This window comes from Anguilla anguilla, chromosome 3 (assembly GCF_013347855.1).
Source record: "Anguilla anguilla isolate fAngAng1 chromosome 3, fAngAng1.pri, whole genome shotgun sequence".
In the NCBI taxonomy this organism is placed as follows: Eukaryota; Metazoa; Chordata; class Actinopteri; order Anguilliformes; family Anguillidae; genus Anguilla; species Anguilla anguilla.
Genome location: NC_049203.1, coordinates 59,243,128 through 59,268,305, shown reverse-complemented (window position 1 = coordinate 59,268,305; position 25,178 = coordinate 59,243,128). Strand labels below are relative to the sequence as shown.

Sequence of the window (25,178 nt, the reverse complement as noted above, 5' to 3'; positions counted from 1 at the left end):
ACTTTTGCATAGTACATTTTTGACACTGTCAAATCTACAACATATAAGTTTAATATTAAAATATATTTAGTCATTAATCAACCATAGGTATATGCTCAAATTATTAAATTATTAACTGTGAAAATATCTTAGTCTTACAACAGTTTTTTAAAAATATAATTTTACTAACAAAGTAGTTTCCAAAAAGTATTTTCAAAATACTGTGGACCTGGTCTACAAATGTTCCGGAAACTGAGCTTATTTTTTTATTATGTTGCGAAGGGGGTTTTTTGGCTTGTTGTGCTGAGGCAGACTTTCCAAATGGAAAAATTGACCATAAATATGAGGTGACATCACAAACCAGGGGAAAATTCAGTCTGCAAAATCCCAGAGATGAGCGGGGAACAACATCGATTTGAGACGGGGTCCCAGCAAGGGTCACATGGCTTCTGCCCACAAATGACAAAATGTACGCTGCCTGAAACAACAATTATCCACTGCTGAGAAGCTGTGCTACTATGTGTGAAGAAAGTATATTGTGTCTATTATGGAGTTATGGAAAGGAGAGTGGAAAAATAATATCAAATATATTTATTTAGGCCCAAAATATAAACAGTCAAAAAGTTGTACTGAATACACTGGTGAATGACAGTAGAATCAGTTATGATCATACCTCTAATGTTAGTATGATCCTGATCAGGCATAGCTCTAGTTTTTCTGCATCTTTAGGCAAGATTGAGAGCTGGGGTGGGGGGGGGGGGGTGGAGAAAGCTATTGCAGACCAGAAGGAGGTGGATTATGGGGGAGGTAGGTGGGGTGGGGGTGGGGGTGAGAGAAAATAATTGCGGTCCTGGGGGGGTAGATAGTGATGGCATATCGGAGCGATCTACCACCGACTATGATGGACGCGATGCACAGATTTTTATTGTATTTTTTTCCCCTTTGCTTGGCGACCTCTCTTTGTTCGCCTTTACCTACGGGCCTTGATCATGACTAATTATGTCAGTAACAAAAGACTCAAACTGAGTGAGAACATTTAGCGCAGTATTTCAATGTTGCTTTTCAGAAATTAATCAATTTGAGGAATTTGATTAAAGATAATGCAGCTGAAGTGAATTCCATTATGATGCTGCCTATTCCTCCTCTTTCAAGCACTTCTAATCTTAATGACAGATACCGACAGATACAGTATAAAAAACTAATGAGGGTGATTCACCTAAAACGAGCCTAAAAGATGTGGTAGCACATGAAAGACTGGAGAGTGAGCAAGAAGTGAGAAGGCACACATACAGTACTGTAATTTCCCCATAAACTATGGAGGACAAAAATGGGGCAAATATGTCTGGGGGTGGGGGGTAGGGGTGTGCTGCACATACTGGAACAGAGCAGTATGTATGCAGTATCAGTAGTAGCGAATGGATGCAAAATAGCCATGTTAGAGCATAACATCAGAGTGTACACTCTCGATCGTTTTATCATGACCTACCCAAGAACATTTTTATTTTTCCATAAGCACATGGCACTGTCACACTTCATGGTCACTAAGTTTTATCCTGCGGACCCAAAGCTAGAAAGGTATCGATTGTACAGGCCTGACTGCCAATGGAATCAGTAAGCATGGCAGTGCTGGGCGTATTCCATTACACTCGACACACACTGACGAGCAAGAAAGTCTTAGAACCTGCCCCCATCACCTCTTTCCAGGATCTGTTTCCCTGAGTGTGTGAATAATAACAATTCAAATAACAGATCTAGGCGAGGGTTACACCAACTCAGCCCTAGGGACCCGCTATGTATGGTTTTTGTTACAACAATAATTGCAACACCTGAATTGTAACAACCTCTCAATAGTTCTTGATTAGACATCTTCAATATCTGCCAAAGGGTGTGTTGCCTTGCTTGATTGATTAAAATATAGACAGCAGACACCAGGCCACTGAAACTAAACAATTTGTGGAAAATGACAAGTTCAAAGACAAAGTAAATCCCAACAACCCAGACCTGTAATGTGCTAAAATAATTAAAAATAGTTATGGAAGAATTTCACATTTCACATCACATTGTCAGCCATTGCCAATGAACAAAAGATTGATTTCAACAAAAACCAGCATACAAAATGGGTCCCCAGGACCAGGTTTGAGAACCCACGATCCAGGCAACATGAGAAATGTGTTCGCAATTTCAAATAGAGAGAGAATAGAAAGGTAACCCACTCTAGTGCTGAAAATTAAATTCTTTTTGAGGAGCTGGGTAAATAAACGTTCCTCACATACCTCTTTAAAATTCCCCTCCTCACAGGGACTAGAATTACAGCTGGTCGTCAGCATTGGGAGTCTGGCTCCCTCTATTGGCCAGTAGTTATGACTGCAGTTTTCAGCTCTCAGAGGGCCGGTGTCTGCAGTTCTCATTCAATCAAGCAGCCAATTTAGCCCTGGGAAACAGGATGTGTGAACTCTTCAGCCAATCAATTACTTAAATGAATCACAAGTCTAGAAACACACCAAAAGCCAGCAGACAATGTGGCCCTCTAGGACCGCAGTCTGACAGCCCCCTTCCCTGAATACCCTTGAGGCTCTCAGTGCTATCTTCTCAGCTAACACCTCCGCTGTGCTTTTCAGAGCTGCAGAAGTAAGCTGGGAAGAACAGTTTTTAGCCAACACGTCCTAGGTCTTGGAATAAATCAACTACAAACTAAAACAGTAACATTTTCCAACCTTAGCTGAACTGAATGCTATTTGACACTTCTGTGAATGTATGATTGTTTTTAAAGGTGCGTTGTAAAACAATGTGTAATGCTTCCATTTTTAGTGTGACTGTATCATCTGAATGTATTGTCAGTGAATGACTCATTGTCTCGTCAGATATAAATTGCCCAGTGACGTTAAGGACAAAGGAAACTGTACATTGCAGAGTGAAGAATGTGATGCTGAAGAGACTTGACACCTTGTTTTTCCATGCACTATATAATTATTTTCTGAATTTAGTGTAAAAACTGCATGCCTTTTTGGAACAATATACCCAGTAGAATGACATGTATAATCAATAGAAAATAACATTTTGTCAGTGACTCGTCATATCTTGAGAGGACTGTTTGTTGAATAGGTCTCCCAAGCATGCCATACTTCATATGTTACACAATTACTACTAAATATTAACCTGAAGCTTATACACTAGATATTACGTGAATGAAATCAAAACATGTACATACTAACCTGCATAGCTATTACCTTTTTAGGATGAGAGCATATAGTCTATCCTCCTCAAGCAGTTTTACCATTTTATTCGGATTTGGAAAAAGTTGGCGATGACATCACAGCACAGAAAGCACCATGGCGAGGAATCGAACCCACATTCGCACGGTGAGTTGACTGAGGTTTAAACCGTGATTCTACGGGTTAACAATTTCAACGCGACCCAGAACAATTTTTACTGAACTATTTTTCCTGTATCGGAACATTTTCGGGTTCTCGCTGGCCTCCAAAGGCACGCAGTGGGCCGTCCTCGCTGACTGAAACCCTGTCGTTCCTGGGCGATCGGAGAGACAAGCGAGCCTCGTGTGGGGCTGCAGCCCGGTCAGCGCAGGCACAGGCTGGATCCAGTACCAGGCCGTGGGACTGATCCATATACTGGAGCTTTGCCTTATCAGGGTAAGCCAGCAGCTCCAACCTGATCATCGTTCAAGGGACCAGGGACACTGGCACATTGGCCAAAATGAGTTTTTCCCTGGTTTTTCAGTTCCCTCTGCGTTTCATGCTGAAGTACTCTGACAAATTGATTGTAAATAGCATTATACAAAACAAATGTATGTTGATGGATTCAGGCAGGAGAGCAATCAATTGCTTTGGGTTGGAAATACGACCTGCTACTGACTTGATATTGCATTGCGAAACTGGTTAAAGGACAAAATCCTCGCAAAGCATTCACATTTGCAAAGGCCTGAAGGCCATCATTTGTACATTCACTTCAAGGGTATATCCGGTTAATTGTGAGACTGTCACTTTTTCCAATATTAAAATGTTTTTCAGGCATCAATTTTTCTTAGGATTTTTACATTCTACAAGTATGCAAAAAACCTTACAGGAAAATACAAAAAAAAATACAGGAGTCATCAGTTAGAAACACTTGGTCCAAGAGTTTAATAAGCAAGACAACCAACAAGAAGTCCGCAATGGAATGCAATATCCTCCTACGACTAAGGTCAAGAGCAGGAACAGCTGGGAACCCTACATCTTTTCAAAACAAACTGGAAAAAAAACAGAATCGGTTACAAAAAAAAAAAAGTCAATTCACCACGAGTGAAAAGAAAATGGAGAAAACGCCAGTATATTAGAGTGTGAAGGCAGCCAGGCTATGCAATGCAACACAGCAGATCTCTACAGCCCAATGTTCAGCTCGGTTGGCTGAAATACTATATGCAGCATTCTTTAAGACGTCGTTCACCACTTCATGCATCAGTGATCACACACGTTCACGAGGAATGATTCAGTCACTTTCACAAGTCAAAAAACTATTATTACTCACTAACATTTTCCCTTACAAAACTGATGTTTTTCAACCAAAAAAAACTTTTAATCAAATTTGAATGCGGAAGAAGATTGTCCATTTACAATGCGAGAAATCGACTGATGTTTAGAACACCGTAGGGTATAGTCAAAAGGGTGTATTTCAATTTTAAAGGCTCTGCTTTTTCCATTTTTTAATCAAAGCGATGACTGGTTCTTTGGTCCATGCAAGAAAAATCAATCTACGTAAACAAGTATATTCATTATTGGATAGCCTTTCCATCAAAATTGATTCAGCTGGAATGATTCCTCAACTGGCAAACAAGGAATGCTGAAAACTAATTTTAACTGAAGCGTTTAAAAGCCTGAGCCCACAAATTTTACCTCCAGATGGCCTTAAAGAGCTTGAGTTTCAAGTAGAAGGGGGGAGTTGAAATTACTTGCTCCAAAGAAACAATAATTTCTTTGGATCACATCTGCTGTGTGCCACCACTCAACGCTGAATGACTAAAAATGCTACTACCGGTAAAGAAGCCATCATCTGTGCTGCTGACTCAACCTCCGCCTTTCAGAACAGAGGTGCTTAGAGTTTCCTGCCTCTTCCCTCCCTAGTCTAAAATCTCCAGTTAAAGGATGGCACTCCAAACCCAGCGAATTTAGTGGTTATAACAGCAGTTCAGGTCAAAATCACTACACTACAACTAAATATTTGCTCGGCTCCACGCACAAATATAAGCACTGCATGCACGCACAAGGTGTGAAGCATCTTGCTTTTTGTCCAAAACATTTTCCACTGCTGTCATCTTCCAGTAGCGAATGGGATCCTTTCAGAATCAGAATGGAACGAGGGAGGTTGTTGGAATGGCTGTTGATTTTGGATAGTAAGCAGCAGCTGGGGGTGGGGGGGGGGGGGGGGGGGGGGTCAGTGCATTTCTGTGCCAATCGGTTACTAAGGGTTTCGTTTAATAAAAAATCGAAAATAAAAAAAACTCCTGACCTCACTGCAAAGAGAGCTCAAGCAGGCCCTTTGGCGGTGGCAAATTAGAAACAGGAGGGCAAGCTGGACAGAAAGAATTAACATTTACAAACACGTCATTCAAAAAGTAATAAAATAAGCATGCAGTTCTCTTGTCCATTTGCTTTCTTTTTATAACTTTTAAAAATATTGTTTAATTGTTTGGTCATCTGTCCTTTATATTCTTTGATTTGTATTGTATACGTACATATTATTCTATGATGAAAGGGACAATGAATGGATGTAAGGAATGAGAGAGGGAGGGAGACAGAGAAAAATGAAAACAATCCATATAAACTGCAGCAGGAGGAGCTGAGGGATGGAAAGAAGGAAAAATGGGCAGATGCAAAAAGAAAAGAAGGGTCTGAATGCTTGTTGGATGCTGACGGTGAGGAGGGATAGCCCAGTGTTTGTCCTGGAGTGGTCCTTTCTGTGCGCGTTCATTTTGCAGTCATCATCTGTACAAACTCTGGAAGAAAACAAGGCCACAGATTTAACAAAACGCGCTTTCGGTGTACACTTTGTACATTTTGCACTGCATAAAGTAAAGGAATGCCACATAACGGCACTTAAAAAACACCCCTGCACAAGGTGAGGCTGAGCAAACAATGACATCGAAGACCCTTAAAAAAGAGAATAATGAAGTGGTCATTCACCCCATACCTCAATATCTTAAGTCATGGAGGAAAAAATTCCTGTCCGCATTTCTCAAAAGAACACCAATGCAGCTCAAATCCACCTGCACCTTCTGCAGAATCATGATGAGGCTTTCTAATACCATGAATTAGCATGAGGCTAATGCTGAACTCGCACACAGAGACGTTACACGCTCTTTGCAATGCAGCACACGGTCTCCGTGGCCCTTTGAATTGAATTGAGGAACCTCCACAGTCAACGTCCTGGGAAGAAACAGTGACCCCCTCATCAAGCGATTTAAACGAGAGGCGCGTCCCGGTGAGGACCCACAGCGCCCCGGCCACCGGTCCGGCGGGAGACCGCCGTGGTCTGGTCTGGTCCGGGCCATTTACGCCGCTGACCACGGGAGAGAACGGCCGCGGCAGCAGGAGAGCAGCCAGAGACCGTGACGGCTTCATTATGGCTAGCGCGTCCCTTCCACCCCACCCCACCCCACCCCAGCTCAGCGCTGCATCTCATGTGCCCGCCATGCTGCTGGAGAGCTCTCTGGCCAATGGGGTGGATGGAAATCCCAGCAAAATACTGTCCAGATAAAAGAAGGGGAGGGTCAGATTTTCTACTGAAATCAGCTGTCCCATTTTCCCCCCACCCGAGAGGCTGATCATGAAAACGGCTGTGCACGAGGCTGGCCATGAGTTTTAAAGCACAGTTGCTGGAGGAGCTGAAAGATGAACCCGACTTAGCTCTGAAATATTCCATCTGAACAAAGGTGGAGTAATAACACATCCATGGGTGTCCTTCCAGGTTCACAGCTGTACCACCCTTATTAATGAGAGCTGCAGCCTCAGGCACTATTGTGCCCACACAAACCCATCTAATGTTGTGAAAACTTCAGCCCCGCCCTGAACAGACTGTTTGGCTTTCAAACAGATTTGTGGACAATGATCTGTAATCCACAAACGACAAGAATGCCTCTGCTAAGCAAATAAATACCACCGACTGCACAGCCAGCAGAACTGTACAGGTCAGGTTTGGCGTGAAATAATAAAGAGCGTCTCCACAGTCACCAACCAGAATGATGACATTCTAGTGTTGCAACTGAACACAAAGACAAAGGATGAATTGTTTTCAACCGAGTATGAAGGCATATATTTTCTGGGGAAACCTTTTTCCAATGTACTGCCAACCAGCAAACTACAGCGGGTTTTTAATGAAAATGAATGTCCCTACTCCAGTGATCTTCAATCCTGGTCCTGGCAGGCCGCTGGGTCTGCTTATTTTTGTTTTTGCCTTAATATCAGCAACCAATTCGACCCAAGAAACCAGGCAAGGCGAGTTAACCATAATCAACTGCTTTCATTTATCTATTAAATGCCATAACAACAAAAACCAGTAGAACCAGCAGACCCAGCGGCCCGCCAGGGCCAGGAATGAAGACCACTGCCCTACCCTGTAAGGAAAAGCCTTTCAGGAGCCAAGTAGACGAGCACTGGGGACAAGGGCACTGACCTTCGTAGTTGACCTGTCCGTCACCGTCGATGTCGGCCTCCCGGATCATCTCGTCAACCTCCTCGTCCGTCAGCTTCTCCCCCAGGTTGGTCATCACGTGCCGCAGCTCCGCCGCACTGATGTAGCCATTACCATCCTGGAAAGCAGGGCGAGAGGAGGTGGGTTACCCCGGGCAACGGGCAAGATCAGAGGCGCGCACGCATTCCCCTCCCCAAAATGTCACCCTTAAGCATTCAGTTAACTAGACACGAGAAGTGCATTTTGAACTCTAATGAAGAAAACGAAAAATGGAGATGAGGGTTAGGGTCATGAAAATACCCATGCAACTGAATCCTATGATTAGTGTGGGTTCTACAGGTAACAAAAATATTTGAAGTTTTTCAAAATCTGTAAAAATTTAGCCGTTGTTATGGATCGTTTCCTCAAAAGAACATGTCCTCTGCTCTAAGCAACAGGGCAGAGGACATGTGCTGTACAGATATCATTTTCATCTGGAGACGCAAGGAAAGTAAAAACTAAAATAAAAAAGAAATAAAAAGGGTGCTGTTGAAAATGTGAACTGTTGTAGCAACACCATTTTATAACCTCTTAATAGTTACAAATCAATTTAATAAAAAGTACAAACACTCCTCAGAAATGCATTTTTTGGCGCCACCCCCAAACACACACACGTACGTTGTCAACCACCACAAATAAATTCTCAACGTGTGGGAAACACTGCAAAAGGTCAGAAGAAGTGTAAACATAACCTCAGGAAGATAGCACCAACATGGCTAATGTCAACCCAACAAATACAGAGATTACTGAAACACACATCCAAATCCAAAACATAGAATTTTGGCAACTAAAATTGTTCTTTTGTTTATATAATTTTTTAGTTTACTGACCAACGTTGGCAATCTCAGTTACATTGTCTGTTCTACATTAGGGAAAATGTGAGGAACAAAATTTTTTTGTTTGCTCCTTTTGCTATGCTACTATGTACAGCGTTTTTGTGAATGTTCTCTGTAAAAAAACTGCCATACAAATAAAATTGAATTTAATTGAATAGACAATGTTCCATGAATTGCAGACAACCATGCTCCTAGTCAGCCCAGGGCTTTTCCCCAAGGGCCAAACAGGCTTCTTCTTCTTCACCTTGTCGAAGACTCTGAAGGCCTCTCGGATCTCTTCCTCGCTGTCCGTGTCCTTCATCTTCCTAGCCATCATAGTCAGGAACTCTGGGAAGTCGATGGTTCCGTTTCCTGTGTGCCAGAAGCAGAAGGTTTGAGTGGCGGCTCACGTTCGAGACTGTGTGCCCGCCTTCTGACTGTGGCCTCCGCCTCGCCCAAACTGAAGTCACCGTTGCTATGGCATCAGTCCAATGATCATTCTAGTGCCTCAACCGCTCTTTTTAATTTTAGGGTGTGTACAAGCATTTTTCAAACTAGGTGCTGGTCTCTCTAGGCGTGCCTTAAAATGTAAGTTATGTTAAAAATGTATGAAGTTCTGATAAAACTAATAAATCATACTGTGATTTTAAAAAAACTGATTTGAATTCATTATGGAGCATCTGTAAGCTCATACTGCAAATATTAGAACTTGTCTGAACTTGGCCATCCACGTGTTCAACCTCTATCTAACTGATCTCTCGTCGCAACTTAACTTACTTAAGAATTACATTTGTTCAAATCCCAATCTCAAGTGGGAGAGGCTGTCGCATTAGCCACTGGACTAAATTAGCGAAGAAGTCACTAGTTATTTCAAATGACAGGCCCACTGGCTAGTGAAAATTTGCAAAATATATAATTGTTATACAAAATATACATTGTTGGCAGAGGCAAGATTTAATATATTGTCATGTTCATCTATTTCTGTCTTTAACACAGCTTTACCGCCGATTCATATCAAGAGCAGTTTCTTTCACTTGCAAACACAAGTGTAAGGTGTTGCAAACTGCCTATGTCATTTTGGGGGTGCCGTGGAAATGTAAATGATTTACTGTGCTTTGGGCCTGGTGTATACACGCGCGTGTTTGTGTGGCTCACCGTCGGCATCGACCTCGTTGATCATGTCCTGCAGCTCGGCCTCGGTGGGGTTCTGGCCCAGCGAGCGCATCACTGTGCCCAGCTCCTTGGTGGTGATGGTACCGTCGCCGTCCTTGTCGAAGAGCGAGAACGCCTCCTTGAACTCTGGCAAATCCAAATTACAACCAATCAGGGGACTCCACCCTGCACAACCCTGCTCTGCATTCTCCTTACGTTGCAGCTGATCTGACCTTTCTTTTCAATGAGTGAGACACAGTATAAGAGAATACATTACATACAGGAACAATAATTTGACAGTGCATCAGCATAACTCACAGGACTGGAACGGTAAATAAATATACGGGGACTCACCAGCAATCTGTTCCTCGGTCAGCTGGTCAGCCTGAAACAGAAATGGAAAATGTTTCTGCAGTAGCTTGCTGAATCTTTTTCATTTGAAATCAAGGATACACATATGAGATCGTTCTATATGCCTGGCAGTGTATGAAGAAATTGCAGTCTGATATAAATGGTTTGCTTATCGGAACCAAATTGTTTTAATGTGTTGGGGGTGAGTGGACATCCAATAGAACTTACTTCATAATAAAAGTAATTGTCAGATTGTCACTGACAACCTGTCGGTTTTGTTCAGATCATTGTCAAACTTCAGTTCTGTTTAAAAAAAACTGATTTGATTTGATTGATTACTCGATTATATGGGGAATAATCTTTTTTAATAATGTATGGACGCAGTCCTACTTCTTATTGAAATTATAGAACTGGCACACATATCACAATAAACGCACAGTAATTATGGTGGGGGTAACGTATTATCCAAAAAACACGCGTGATCATATTGGTTAATACCGTTTATGGAATGAGGCTGCAGTTATTACGTTACACCATCGCTATGTTATAGAACACCGCAACATTATCAACTGCTGGTTAACGACGATGTACCTCGGACAATACCCCATGGTAATGCAAACACACAGCTAAACGACCAAGCTAAGTACCGCGCCAATATAGACAGTGCCAGGCGCTGGTAGTGCTAACTAGCTAGCTAGCGAACAAAAATGCAATAAATAGATAATATCTCACTAGCCCGCTACACAGCTAGCTAAGCATATGTACAGTAACTTCATTCGTGGGGAACGTATCCACCAATCAGTCTAAATCTGCTACAATTAGCAACGAGTTACTCGTATTGCGTACTTTTAATGATAGCTTTATGACAGGCAATACCTGAAGCTAGCCAATAACGCTTGGCCAACAAGCCAACGTTAACTTAGTTCTGATGGAAACATAAACATAACGCTACTAATTTTATGTTCAGTTCAGTATGTTTAGTATAGCAACGATTAAATTAATTGCATGAAAGCACAATGCAACTACTATGAATAATCCATATTTTTCACTGAAATACCCATCGTATTTAGCAAGACAAATGTTAGCTAGCTATATTAGTCTACGTCTGTGCACCACTAGCTAACGTTATTCTACCCGGTGTTTCCAGATCATGCTACCTAATCATACTTTAGGTGTGGGTTAATCTATAGTCTATCGTATTTCAGTATCATGCGTTTAGAAACAAATATTTTTAAACAGATTGCGCTTACCATTTTATATTACAGATTTCAGTATCAATTAAAAATGATTCGGATTCTCGTTGAGTCCCACCGCGCCTCACAACGATGTGCTTCCCCGTACTAGCGTAACACTCCGCCTGTGCTCTTCGGCTTCAAGCAGAACGTCGCACACCCTGACAACCTCACTGTCGCTATGGTGTTTCTGCGCTAAAAGGCAGAAATAAAAAACGACAAGAAATAGTGCAGTCCAATGTAAAACTACATAGCCTATTGGCTAGCTGGCTATTTGCTGAATGTTATTGATCTTGAAAAATGCAGTGTTAGGTAAATGTAAGATTTTTTTTTATCCATAGATGAGTTATCTTTTATTAATATGAGGTATAATAATTAGCTATTTTAGCTAGTCCGTATTAGTTTCCCTGAATAATCTACCGCTTCAAAGTACATCTGGTTTCTTATGTTTAATTTTTAAATGCAACAATGTACATATGTTTAGGTTTTGTAGATTATTTGTGGTATATGTGTTACTAGCATTAATAAATGAAAACGGTCCGCTCGCGTTAAAACGTAAGGGTATGACGGACTTTATACATAGTGACACCGTGGAACGGATGACCCAGGAAGTATCTCTTGATTGGTTTTCGGCCACCTGCAATGCGTCAGGGAGTCCTGGATGGCGAGAAATCATGATAGAAATTAGGGATTTTTTTTTATTTTCTAAATTTTTAAGGGAGGGAGGATTAGATACACCGTCGAGTGATAACATGTGACTGTACGCAAATGTAATCATCATTCTGTCTCACCATGGTCATTTTGTATTTCAACAATGCAGAATGGATGTCTGAAACTGCATTTGACCAACCAGCAAATTTTATCCGTACTGGGCAGTATTGTGAACTAATGCACTGTGTGGTCCTGTCGCTTTACTGTTCTATTCACTGACCTCATTCAGTTTTAATTCCTAGAATTTGAATGACAAAACAGATTCACTACACAGCTTCACGTGGATGCTTTACCCCTGCTTGAAGGTGTTGTCACCTGTCATCAGTGAGTCATGTTTATGGAGAAAGGACCAGAATATACAAGCCTACAGCTACATATAGTCAAGAGTTACCAGAATTAACATTCACTTTCCACTGGAGCTGTTTGTGTTTAGTCCTGTCTGTACTGTCTACTAAAAAGAAAAAAATAAACTTCTCAAGAAACCAATTAGGAATGTGTCTTCGTAATGTTTAAAGTGAAGTGGTGGGGTATTTGGTCAAAATGCTTGTTTATTCTCACATGTAACAGCTGGCAAATCAGACAACTTGCCTGCTTTATTACTGATCACTTAAAATGCACGTATGATAAGCAACAGCTCACACTAGTTGTGCTCCTCTAATAATATATGGCAACCTTACACAAAAACAAGACCTACAACCTCCTCTTGATATGTCTCATCATTGGCTGATCTACCATTCTAGCTGGGTGTACGCAGTGCCCCCTCCTCCATCTGCCCATGGCAGGTGGCCCGGCTTTCAGTTTCAATGAATGAATGTTTAATAGGTGCTAAAATACCCTGCTGAATGAGCCATGGAATGCATTATTCATTAGCCTAAATGAAGATCACCGACAGATACATGATATTGGACAGGTAAGAAGCTCAGATGTGCTTGCAGGTGAGGCAAATGGGAGAGGAGGATATAATATAGAAGGCTAAAGGGATCAGCTTCAGGTCCCGTGTACTTGACACATTTAAGGAAAGCACACATACACAGACATACAACACGGCCAGATTTTCATGCCTTTTATTTTTGCTTTTCTGAACTTTTTTGGTTTCATATCAATGCTAAGGAAACAATGCAGTTTTGTTGGAAAAACATTTTTTTTCTGTATGAAACAATAGTTACAAAACACTTCACAACATAGCTTCTCATTTAAGTTCTTGAAGACTATTCACTGTTTTGAGTAGAGTAGTTCCTAAACATACATTTTTTTAACAACACAAGTTGTACTTAAATGGAGCTCCAGAGAAAATCTTTCGCTATTTAAAAATGAATTTTAACTATAAAATGACACAGTAGAAAATTCTGTAGTAACTACCTTTTTTATTTTGTCTGGAATGTATCGAAACATCAGGGGAGGACTAGTGGCTTTAAGGTAAGGGAGAAAGGCATGTTGGCTTCTGTATTTGACCTTTGCACTGAGTAAAAAGTAAATGTGTGGTCTCCGGAGTGTACAGATGCAGGCACAGCCGCATCTGCCACAGTCATAAATATCCTATCATGAGAATTCAGTCTTCTGGGAGAGCATAGCATTTGTTCAAATGAGGAAACACAGCAAATTCTAAGAATATCAGTGCCTGGAAGAAAAAAAGAAACGAAACCCCCCACCCCCCCCCCTTCTGCCACCGCCCACATGTTGTTCAGTCCACTGGCTAGGCAGCGAAGGGGAACTGCAGTAGCACGCCCTGCTGGCCCTCCAGGACCAGCTGGTCCAGGTTCACGGAACTTTCTGGAACAAGTTTGTCGGGATCTGTGCTGAGCTTCACTGTAGCTTCGGCTGGCAGGTCTGAACTGACCAGACGCAGCGTGGCGGGCCCAGTACCCCAGTTGACGGCAGCTATGAAACGTTCGCTCTGGTCCCACTGGCGCAAGAAGGCCAAGGAGGTGGTGTCGTTGTGGAGCGGCAGGAAGTCCCCGTGCAGGAGGGAGCGTTCCTTCCCACGCAGGTCACTCAAGGTCTTAAAGAAGGACCGGCAGGACAGCCTCTGCTCTCTTTCGCTCTGAGGGAGAGACCAAAGACAGAAGCAAAGGCATTAACCCACAGGATCTACAAACTAAATGGCACCAGGCATTCCATGGGGCAAAAAAATACAACCTAAAAACTAAAAATAAGTCATTTCTGTTTGCAAGGTGGACTAGAAATGGAAAGCTTTTACCTTTAAGGTCTCGTTCTTCTCTTCTACAGGCTCAGCTGGGTCCCAAAGCATCTTAGGGTATGGTGTATTCTGTTGGACAGGGACAGGTAGTACACTTCGTTAAATAACTCCCTCAGGGACTTCACCTTTTACAGAGTTGCCATAATGGTGAGCAATGCCATGTGAACCAATTAATGTACAGAGCTATCAGGTCCTGTCAGTGGCTAAGAGTTAAAACCAATGACTTCGTTTGTTCCCACTTACTGTTTCCCCCTCCCTCCCCTAGCTTCTGCTGCATTCCAGACTGATCTGACTAATCTCTGGTAATTGCTCATAATGTGGGACTATGGATCAGGCGCTGAACAGAAGAGTATCTTGCTCAAGGCAGATTTCCATTCCCCTATTAAGAATGAATGTGAATGGTAAATCCTCCTTTGTGAGTGCTCACGCTGCTTTGCATTACTCTACCACAACTCTACCCTCAACATTTGCATTACGTTTTCCATATCAAAAAATTTGTCCATACAGTACATTCAGAGTGACTTAACATAATTGCATACAAAAAGACTTCACATCACAGAAAGCTGATACAGAGTCATCAGTCAAAACCAATAGTAGCTATTAATAGGTAAGTTATATGTATCTTAGTTGTAGATATATAAACCTACAACAAAATGGAGGGAGACGGAGAATGCAGTGCTTCAAGTAGCACACGGGATTGAGGGTACAGTTTTAAATACAGCATATGCGCTGCTGGTGAAGTGAGTGAGTGAGACGTGTGTATTTTAGGCGGTGCGAACAGCAGCTTCCTGTTTGAGCTGGAAAGGCTAGACAGACACACACTGGGAGGCCTTACCTGTCCCACAAGGCCGATCTCATCTCCATAGCTGAAGACCGGAGTTCCTGGCAGGGTGAAGAGGAGCAGCTGGTACAGCCGGACCAGTTTGGACCCGACGAGGGAGGCCAGATGCCCCTCGGTCCTGCTGCCCAGGCTCCAGCCCAGGCTGGTCTGGTTGTGCGAGCCGTAGAGCTGCTGGATGGCCTCTGCCCGCACGCTGCCAGCCTGCCCGGGCTTCAGAACGCCAGAGAGCAGCAGGTCCACGCCAGAGCCCTCCAGCAGGGCTGCCACGTCTATGGCCGAAGTGTTCTCTGTCACCCCTATCAGAGCCCTGCACAAGCACAGACAGGAAGAGCCTTTCAGAAAACTCCAAATTCCCCTCTCTTTGAGAAGCAGTAGGCCATAAATATCCAGCTTTATAAAGGTAAATGGGCCCCAGTAATAGTCACATGACTGCAAACAAGAAGGATAAGGATTCTGTGAAATATATTTTTAGGACTTGAAAATACTTGATTATAATCATGTACGTCCTTTAAACAATATATTTGTTAACATTTTACTAATTTCTCATGTAACATAAATGATTCATGCCAAATACTTAGGGGTAAAATATTCCACCAGGGGGCATGGACAATTCGGTAGAAATTATGGCTCAAGAAAATGTAGTATTTCCCATTTACCACAGGGTGGCTCTCACCACCATCAGCTATACCTGTGACTGCCAGAACTCAGGGTCTCAATTCACTCAAGAACACAAGTCTCTCATATAAGTGTTTACATAATGACAAGATTATTAGTTGTAAAAAATATTGAAAGTATCCAAGAGATATCTGCACGCCTTTGGCAAGAGCAATGGAGAAAAGGCGTATGAAAGAAAATAAACTCCACACAACACGGAAAGACTATTTGTAGCAGAAACAGCCAAGGAAAATGAATAGAAATAATTACCTGCTCTTTTCCCCCTCTGTTCTGTTGGCCTGCACAATTTCCTTCACATTTTCCCACATGGCTGGAGCCTCACTGACGACCTGTTCAAATCCAGCCACCTGAATCCCATCCACTCCAACTTGAATCCAGTACGGTATGGCCTCCTGTGCAGAGAAGAGGCGGAAGGAAGACATTAATATATTCATTCATTCTTTTCATGCTCCATAAAACCGTAAGAATCCCCCTTTTTAAGAATTCTTACGAACATCATTAATGATAATCACATAGCACTGCATCCTAGTCATTGTTGAAGTCCTCCCTATCGACCCATACCTTGAGCTTCTCAGCAGTCCCAGCAACATCGTCAGCATTAAACCAGGGCTTGTTTCCACTGTAGTTGGGAGTCACATCCAATACCACTGAGATTCCTTCAAACAGCAAGGAGAGAAAGAGAAAATTACTCAATGTTGACTTACTGGAACCACAATTTGAGAATGACAAATATGGCGCTGATCGGGGGGGGGGGGGGGGGCAAAGACAGTGTGGTCAGGAGACAGAGAGAAAATACAACAAAGACGAGGCAGAGGACATGGAGAAACAACTGCGCACCTTTCTTGTGAGCCTTTCCCACAAAGTTCTCAAACTGCTGCTCTGTTCCCATCTCAGGGGCCAGTGATTTAAAGTCCAGTGTTTCTGGCTGGTCTGCTTGGACAGTGTGAAGAGGTCCTAACACAAGTCCCTTGACCTTCAGCTGACTCAGGCTGTCCAATTTCTCCTCCAGTCCTAATTGAGAGAGAGAGAGAGAGAGAACAATGTTAGAATAAAACAGACACCATTATTTCCACAAATTAACAGCAAGCATCCCAGCACGCAAGCCCCCCGCCACCCAAAAAAAAAATGTTGTGCACCACAAATTCAAGATCATAAAATCTAAAAATCTGTTACTGTGACCCAGCCGGTAGGTTCAATCCAAGGCTCAACATAATGGAAGAAATGATGGCCTGCCAGGAAAACTCCCATAAGCGGTGAATACAGGATGCTGGCATATTAACTGCAGAGAAAGAGCCCTACTGTGCTGGTTCATCAAGTTACTTGTGCCAAAAGGTAATCACATGAAAAGCATGTGAGGACTTGTGCTAAATTTCACTGCTCACTGAGTGGAACAGTCATCTGTGATCTGGAGGCCGTCTCCCCTAATTGCGTTTCCACCCTTTCAGTCCCAAATATGTCCACACTCCATTAGCTCCTGTCTCCCATTGCACTTTATACACACAATGACATGGTTATCATGGTTAACATGCTCTTAAGCCTCCTTCATTATCTTTACCTGCCAGGCCAGCTGCCCCAGCGTATGCTTCCACATCCCAGACCTGGTAAATGGGCCCCTCGTTCCACCAGTCCATTTTGGGGAGAGGTTTGCACCGAGGAGCCTGGATAATGATGACAATGGCTCCAGCCAGCATCCCAAGCCAGCCGAGCCAGAACAAAACCAGTAGAACCCAACGAGTGCGGACCCACCTAAGAGGGAAGGGATGTGTGGAATGTCAGGAAATAAGGTATTTTTCTGGTTTGGCCTGAGGTTAGTTACAGGTTCTCTAGTCTCCCGCTCTTTTTGTTCAGTTGCATGCTTTGCCCATAGATTAATTCATAAATGCCTTCATTGACACTGTTTAGATGTTGTAGAATATTGGCAGTTAGGTTCTTACCCTGGAGTCCCTGCGACTTTCATTAGTTCCTCTTTGGAAAGACCAGTGAATTTGACATCAGCCTCCTCCGGGACCTTCACCTTGACGCAGCCGTTTTTCTCGGTCCCTCCGCTTCCAACCTCTCCAGCCGTCATCGGCTGCTTCTCCAGGTCCAGCTCGTTTAACTCCACGTCCTTCATGTCCACTGCGCTATCTTTACTCATCGTTATGCTTACTTAGGCTACTTGCGAATTTACCTAGAAAAATAAAGATCATATAGACTATGTTATATAATTAAAAGCTTGTTATATTATATAAAACGTGTTTAAATAATCTGGCAAGCTAACTTAAATCAACTTGGCAAATGTCAAACTTTATAGCTCGCTGTCAGTAGCTAGTCTAGGCAGAGTAGCAAGCCATGTCACAGGTGCTGCTTAGAGCGCAAATTCCATGAAGGATTGCATCAGCTCTCACATGGATTTGCTACATAGTGTAGCTAGCAAGTAAAAAAAAGGAAAAAGCGCGGGGTCATCTGGCAGATTTTGTAACGTTAATAGTTAGTTAGCTTGCTACTTTACATAGCTTGTTAGACTAAATAAGGCGTCTATGAAGTTAAACAACTACAACTTGTCACTGTCAAACTATACAGTTAACGCCGGTACATAAAAAAGTAGTTCAACGTGAAGTCCTTAATGTAACACTGACCGATCATGTAGTCTACGGTACGTTTTCATGGTTAGAACCAAGTTCATGGTCTAGTCAACTAGCTAAGTCAGCGAACAACTCTAAATTTTGCTAATAACTGACACATGACGAGCAAATCGTTCGAAAATATATATCGATAGCTAGCTGTAAGCAAATGAATAGTTGTTAAACGTTAGCAAGAGCATTTTTCGTTACAAATTTCAATGAAAGTTTCACTGAAAATAACTGCGCATAATAATTAAATTAAGCTAATTTGGCAGTATGCATTTTTCAAACATCAACAGACAAATCAATCACCTGTTTCTTCAAACGTTATTCCGGTCAAAGTTGTAAGGTGTTTTGCTAGGTGTCTGCAGTGCACTACTCCTTGTAAGTCACTCTGTAGACAGTATATCTTATGACAGCTAAGCGTTTCAGTTGCTTTTAAAGCTGGCTTATCCGACAGCGTCAGACCACATTAAGGTGGAGCTACGCAACGAGCCCATGTTGACTATTTAATGTGAACTCCAAATTTAGATTATCTTGAAAACGAAGCGAGTGTTTTCTTATGAATGTCACATGTATTAAAAGTGTGTTTTTCCACACCTGAGAACAGATTTAACAATCAATCTTAAAAGAAGTCCACCTTAAGCCCCCCTTCTTTAAACTCATTTCACATGAATTGGCAGGAATGTCACAAACAAGCTCAAGATTTAGACCACAGTGTTCTCTCCGACTGAGGAGGGGGTGAGAAAAACATCGGTGGGGTGGGTTAAGGGGTAGAATTCCGACTAGAGTTCCATCCTCCATCCAATCACTAAAATATTTTCACCAAAGTTTTACTAAAATATCACCAGTAATCGGCAACTAAACCATATAACTGTTACAAAGTGGTCTGAATAAAGTAATGCTGCAAGAAACGATTGCCATGAAACACTAGACGTACGATAATAAAAGGTCAAGAACATGTAGCTGATTAAGCAGTTTTTGTGGTTGCAGTATCTTAGCCCCAGCAGGAATAACCTTTGGCACAGAAATGCTTTTTCCAAAATAAAGGTATCAACTCTTGTATTCTACTACATCTATAAGGATGTAAAATACTGCAATCAAATTATATTTGCATGTAGTTTCAATGTTATTTTGACATTGTAAACTATCTTAGCTCATCTTATTTATTTATTGATTCATTCATTCATTCATTCATTCATTCATTTTAGGATTATGTTGCTCACAGTACAGTTATTTATTTATTTATTTATTTATTTATTTATTTATTTATTTATTTGACACCTTTGGTATAACCAAGATAATTCTTTGTTTTGAATAAATAAATTATCTAAATGAATAAATAAATAAATATCTGTTCCGTTTAGGGAACATGTAATCTGATGCCAGACATGAACAGACAGGCAGGGGAAATGAGGGAACATGGGAGGGAGTGAGGAAGGAAGCAAGTAAACATATTTGTAAACTGGAGGTTAAGTAACATCTGTGAAATACAGTGTGTTATGCTCGCATCATGTGTAAATCATGTGTAACGTTACAGGGAACTGATGACAGAAAAGCTTGATAGGCTATTACATTTCAATACAGCAATGTCTTCTAACCCTGAGTAACAGGCCTTTCAGCTCATCTATGCACAATGTTATAATTATATTATGTACCACATTTCACTGCCAACTTTGCGAACTTTGATAAAATGTTAATGAAACCAACATGGGTTTAAACATCAGTGTACGGGGCTATAAAATGTGAAGAAATAAATAAATAAATATTTGACTATGAATGTCTTAGACAAGCATGAAGTGAAATACAAATGGAGGCAAGTCTTGCATGACCTCTTCACCCTTCCCTGTCTTTTCAACTCTCCCTCTTGTCTGGTACACACATTTTGTACAGAGCATGTGTGAAGTTGTTTTTGAAAGCCCATGCTGCTCTCTCTCTCTCTCTCTCGCTGTCTCTCTCACACACACACACTCTCACTCTCTCTCAGTGTACCCCCTGATGGTGCATAATAATAGCCAACGGCCTGGGGAAAATCTGTGGGGCACTGCTTGTTTACTATATCACAGTTAGGGGGCTGGGCCATTGAAAGGGGGACAGTGGGAGTAGCTCCATGAACTAATTTCAGTGTAAACAAGTACAAAAAAGAACAGAACTAGAAAGAAGCAGTTTACGATGACATGCTGGTGTTTGCATTGTACATGTTTATTAGTAGAATTACTTTCTCACTTCATATATGCCTTTTTGCCCATCCATATAAGTATGCTATACATATTTTGGAATTTTTTTTTGTGATTACAAAAAATGGGTTCAGTGGGCCCACAAAAACACGAAACAAAACTGAGTTCCACAATATGTACAGCATGCTCATGCGAAGGCAGAGAGACATATACAAAGTGAGAAAATTATGATCACAACCAAGGTGGATTAAGTCAACCCCGGTTTTTAACAAGCAAAGATCACTGAATAATAGAGCCAGTAAGTGCAAACATCCTCTCTGTGTTGGTCTACTAAATATTTAGACATTTTACATAGGTTAAAACCACACAAATATATCCTACCGCGATAAAGGGAAAATCATTTGAAATTCTTTTATACAGCGGAAAATGTTTATTCCCACGGCGCACAGGAACTGCCGCCGTGGGCTATGGATGGCAAATTGTGGTCACTCACTCACTCACGGACGACTTTTGAGGGACATTTTGTGGGACGCATGCGCAGGTGGTACAACATGTTTAAGCACAGCTTTATCGCCTAATGTTACTTTAGCTAACCCTAACATGTTCGAGTTTTGCCTACTTTAGTTAACCTAGTTAACGCGTATGGATGCTATCCTGCACGCATGATTAAGAGCTAAGAACATACAGCTACAACCACTGATACAGATGTACGGACACAGGGAGGACAACAAATAATGTTACAGAGGTGAGGACATGCCATAGCTAGCTATATAGTTAGTACAGGTGTGCCGTGGGTTTGGACGGTTTTGTGCTTGTTTTTAGGTTGAAACTATCCAGTCTGGCCCTGTTTATGTAGGTTAATTGGGTGTTCATTTCCACTCATTTATAAAGACAGAATTAATTGCCTTTCCAATGAAGTTATTAATAGCACACTTGCCGTAATGACGTGCCGTAATGATTCGTAATACCATGTTAAATGGTATTACGAATTCCCCTGTAAATTATTATCAGGGTTTTAAATATGCTATACTTTCTGTAAAATTCAACCTGCCCCTTTAAGAGTGGTGGTTGGCCCATTACCACACTCCAAGTGAGAACACTTCAACACATGTGAAAGGTCCAGACGGTCCCTTTTGTTTGCTGTGAAAGTAAAGTCTTGTTTGGAAAATTACCTTTTTAGCCCCCAGTGTTTTTTTCTACTCTACACCTGGGTCCCAACACCCTAAACCTGACACCATGTGCATCCCTTTATGGCTACAGACTACCTTTTTGCAAATGGATGCTTACAGCAGGACAATTCACCATGCCACAAGGCATGCATCATCAGAATCTGGTTCCAGGAATAGTGACTTCAGTTTACTCCAATGGCCTGCACAATCCCCAGATCTCAATCCAACAGAGCACCTTTGGGTTGAGGTGCAATGAGAGGTTTGCAACAAGAATGTGTGTGGCCAAAAAATCTGCAGGAACTTATAATGCTATTGAGTCAACATGGACCAAAATCCCTAAGGAGCCGGCACCTTGTTGAATCCATGTGGCAAAGAATTCTGGCTTTTTTGGAGACAAAGTGGGTCCTACCCAGCAGTATATAATAACCTGGCCACTCAGTGTGTGTACAGTATATATGTAAATATATATCCATAATGTTTGGGACAATTTTTTTTCTTGATTTGGCTATGTACTCCACAATTTTAGATTTGCAATCAAACAATTCACAGCACTTTATCAGCTTTTATCAAATGTTTTTATTTTATTTTATACATTTTAAAGGCGTTTTTTATACAAAAAGTTACTGTACTCTTTAAACATAGTATAAAGACTTGCATGCATACACACCACATCTTACACATTGTGTAACCCATTGATAATGATGGATATTGTGGAGGAATTGCTGACGTGGAGAACTTTGCTCATAGAGTGTCATGATAATATCGTACCTGGAACTGGAAAGGCATAACTTGTCTTGTTCAAAGTTCAGGGCTCCACAGCACACCTGACAGCTCTCTACCAAGGACCCTTCATAGAAACTGCCTTACAAAGTGAAGACATTTTAAATGTATGAATGGGCACATAGCTGAAACATAGCAGACACTGACTCTGCAGGCCTCTTTGGCACAGACTGAACATTCCTGATGATACTGTTCCACAGTATTCAGGCTCATTATTACATGGCAACCTACAGAAGGGTTGAACAGCTGGGTTTAGAGCAGAGTCCTGTAACAATTTCTCCCTGAGGACCAGATTTTTTTCTGTGCATTTGGCCAAAATTAACATCAAAATATTTTAATAATAATGCCTTTGTGTATAACAGCTGTCACTTATAATTCTGTCAAAGCTGTGGGGTATGATGAGACAGTGCAAATACAGACCTGTGCATGATCATGGCTTTATATGCATCTGCTTTTTCTTACTTAACAATGATCAATGGGTTAAGATATATATATAAGTTAAGCCAGATTTGACCTGACATAGCTAAATCAGCCATGTCTAGACCTAGATGTTCCTGTGTAATGCTGGTATCATTACATCTGTTCTATAGTTTGTTAGGTAATTATTCTTACTATAGGAACAGGAGCTTGAACAAGGATTCAAGGTTTCAAGTCTCTCTTTATTCCTTTACAGTGTCTTGGGAGAGCAGTTATGAGAGTGCAATTGCAGTCTGCAATAAAAATTCTTGCTCCCTCACGGAAAAAAGAGGTGTGCTCATATTATGCAAGACATATCGTTCCCACCCTCTATGACCCTCCCACTCGTAAATTAACTTTTCCTTCCCTTTCCCTGCATCCAAATGTTAACCATCGGCCTCCCTTTCATCACTCATGTACCTCTAACGCAGCATTCCCCTTTACTGTCCCCCCTCCCCAGGGCAGCGAGCGGACAAAGAGCAACTTGTTTGATGTGGGCTTTGCTCTTTATCTCTCTCTGCGCCGCGCTGTCTCAGGGGAGAACAATGGAGAATGTTACCCGCATGACAGACCACAGAATGTTAGCTCTGTGCTACTGTGAAGAGAATTTCAAACAGTATTAGGAGGAGTTCCACTGGTAAGTGGATTGAAGTTTTAGCCTTTTCTAAAGAACAGTGTTCTAAGGCAGAGCCAGTTTCCTTACAAATACAGTATGTACAATGGTGTCTAATTTATTTACATCGAGTAGTCATGTTGGTCTGTTGATTGTGACACTAATGACATGGCAAGCGTGGACAGAATGCATTGAGTGGTAAAACACAAACATAACAGCAAGGTGGCAGAACAGAGGACAACATTCCCAGCTCTTTTGCTTCCTTCAGGCCCAGCATTCCCCTCCATCAACTTCAGAAGTAATAGATCCTGATGTACAAAATACTACACTGCCTGGCCAAAAAAAAGTCTCCCGCATTCGTTGTGGCATTGTTTCGACAACCTTATGCTACGTCACAACATTTATTTCCATCCAGAATTGCATTAATTTATAAAATTAATAAAATTAATGCAATTCTGGACGTAAATAGATGTTGTGACGTTGCATAAGGTTGTCGAAACAATGCCACGACGAATGCGCGCCGTAATCAAAGCTAAAGGCAGTCCAACGAAATATTAGAGTGTGCGACTTTTTTTTGGCCAGGCAGTGTACATTGATATGTCTTAAAGTAATAAATTCTTGATGACGTCACACCAGATTAACCCCAACCTTTAACAGCTTCATCACAATTTGTATTATTCAGGTTGTCACCTTTGAATTCAAATGAACCTGTGGAAGGCAGACACCTTTTCCCAAACCCTGGAAGCTATAGAGAACCAGCACTATCATTATAATGGACCCACGGTGTATTCTTTGAAACTGAAATAGAAGCCAAAATACACAATATAAAATATTGCACTGATTCTTGTGCTAATAAACAATTAAGGAGGTATGATACAAGATGTAAGGCTTGTCTGACAAGTAATGTAGCTTGGAAATCACTTGATAAGAATCAAATCCCAAAATTAGCAAATCACCTCCATTAGAAGGTTTCACAATTGCAGAGACAAAACCAAGCTTGCATCCCATTTATGGTGACCAAGTGAAAATGACCAGTTTTCACTATTTTTACTTTTTCACTAGGCATGTCCATGTCCTATGTTTTAGATGAAGTCAAAATTGAAGGATTTGTTTTTCATTTCCTGTTTCTGCAATGCATTCCTTTTTTTTTTTTGATAGTCCCGCTGTAAAAAGTACTTTACAAATAAAACTGGACACATACTACAGAAAATAAAAACTGATGTATGTTAATCAATTATCTTTTTTAAAAAATAATTCACATAGTTGCAAATTATTGGTTATTTTACCAAAATGAATGACTGAAAATGAATGGCAGGAACAACAATAATACAATTTTTTTTTCATCCAATCAAAGATGCACATTGGGCACTTGGGGCAAAAGGGGCAGGTGCTCAGGCACGTGCCCCTCTGCACGTGCCTGGTGCCTACGGACGAACAGCTGCGTTGGTATGGTCCAAATTTGATACCAGGCCCTGGAGTGCATCCACAGACTAAAGCAGTACCTTAAATAGATGACCCATCCTGCAGCCACAACCACAGTAAAAAAAGTTTTGAGTTCTCCAACAAATTGGGAATGTGAGCTTTGTGAACAATATGTTGAAGACAAACTCACAGTGAAAAAAGGAAAGTTGAAAAGTGTTAAGGGATAAGCAGACATGACTTAAAATAATGGTAAGATTTAGTTTTTTTTATTTTTATGCTGTCCCTG

The 25,178-nt window shown here is 41.5% G+C and overlaps 2 protein-coding genes across 2 annotated transcripts; both read right to left on the bottom strand.

The window, feature by feature from the left end:
- Positions 1-4,091: 4,091 nt before the first annotated feature.
- Positions 4,092-11,422, bottom strand: calm3b (calmodulin 3b (phosphorylase kinase, delta)). The gene is made up of 6 exons (XM_035410620.1): positions 11,267-11,422; positions 10,020-10,050; positions 9,669-9,812; positions 8,779-8,885; positions 7,642-7,777; positions 4,092-5,965 (listed from the first exon to the last, which is right to left on the bottom strand). Exons 1-6 carry the CDS (start codon positions 11,267-11,269, stop codon positions 5,937-5,939), a joined length of 450 nt encoding a protein of 149 aa, XP_035266511.1. The 5' UTR covers positions 11,270-11,422; the 3' UTR covers positions 4,092-5,936.
- A 1,585-nt stretch (positions 11,423-13,007) lies between these two features.
- On the bottom strand, positions 13,008-18,743 carry LOC118224299 (4F2 cell-surface antigen heavy chain-like). The gene is made up of 9 exons (XM_035411716.1): positions 18,588-18,743; positions 17,607-17,842; positions 17,228-17,418; positions 16,510-16,683; positions 16,234-16,328; positions 15,922-16,064; positions 14,992-15,304; positions 14,157-14,225; positions 13,008-14,000 (listed from the first exon to the last, which is right to left on the bottom strand). Exons 2-9 carry the CDS (start codon positions 17,807-17,809, stop codon positions 13,653-13,655), a joined length of 1,536 nt encoding a protein of 511 aa, XP_035267607.1. The 5' UTR covers positions 17,810-17,842; positions 18,588-18,743; the 3' UTR covers positions 13,008-13,652.
- Positions 18,744-25,178: the final 6,435 nt, after the last annotated feature.

Coding starts and splice junctions, on each gene's coding strand:
- LOC118224299 (XM_035411716.1), bottom strand. CDS start 17,809: ATGAGTAAAGATAGCGCAGTGGACATGAAGGACGTGGAGTTAAACGAG. Junction 16,684..17,227: donor TGGGGCAGCTGGCCTGGCAG/GTAAAGATAATG, acceptor TCTCTCAATTAG/GACTGGAGGAGAAATTGGAC. Junction 14,001..14,156: donor AGAAGAACGAGACCTTAAAG/GTAAAAGCTTTC, acceptor TCTCTCCCTCAG/AGCGAAAGAGAGCAGAGGCT.
- calm3b (XM_035410620.1), bottom strand. Junction 9,813..10,019: donor GACCGAGGAACAGATTGCTG/GTGAGTCCCCGT, acceptor TGGATTTGCCAG/AGTTCAAGGAGGCGTTCTCG. Junction 5,966..7,641: donor CGGACAGGTCAACTACGAAG/GTCAGTGCCCTT, acceptor GTTTTCTTCCAG/AGTTTGTACAGATGATGACT.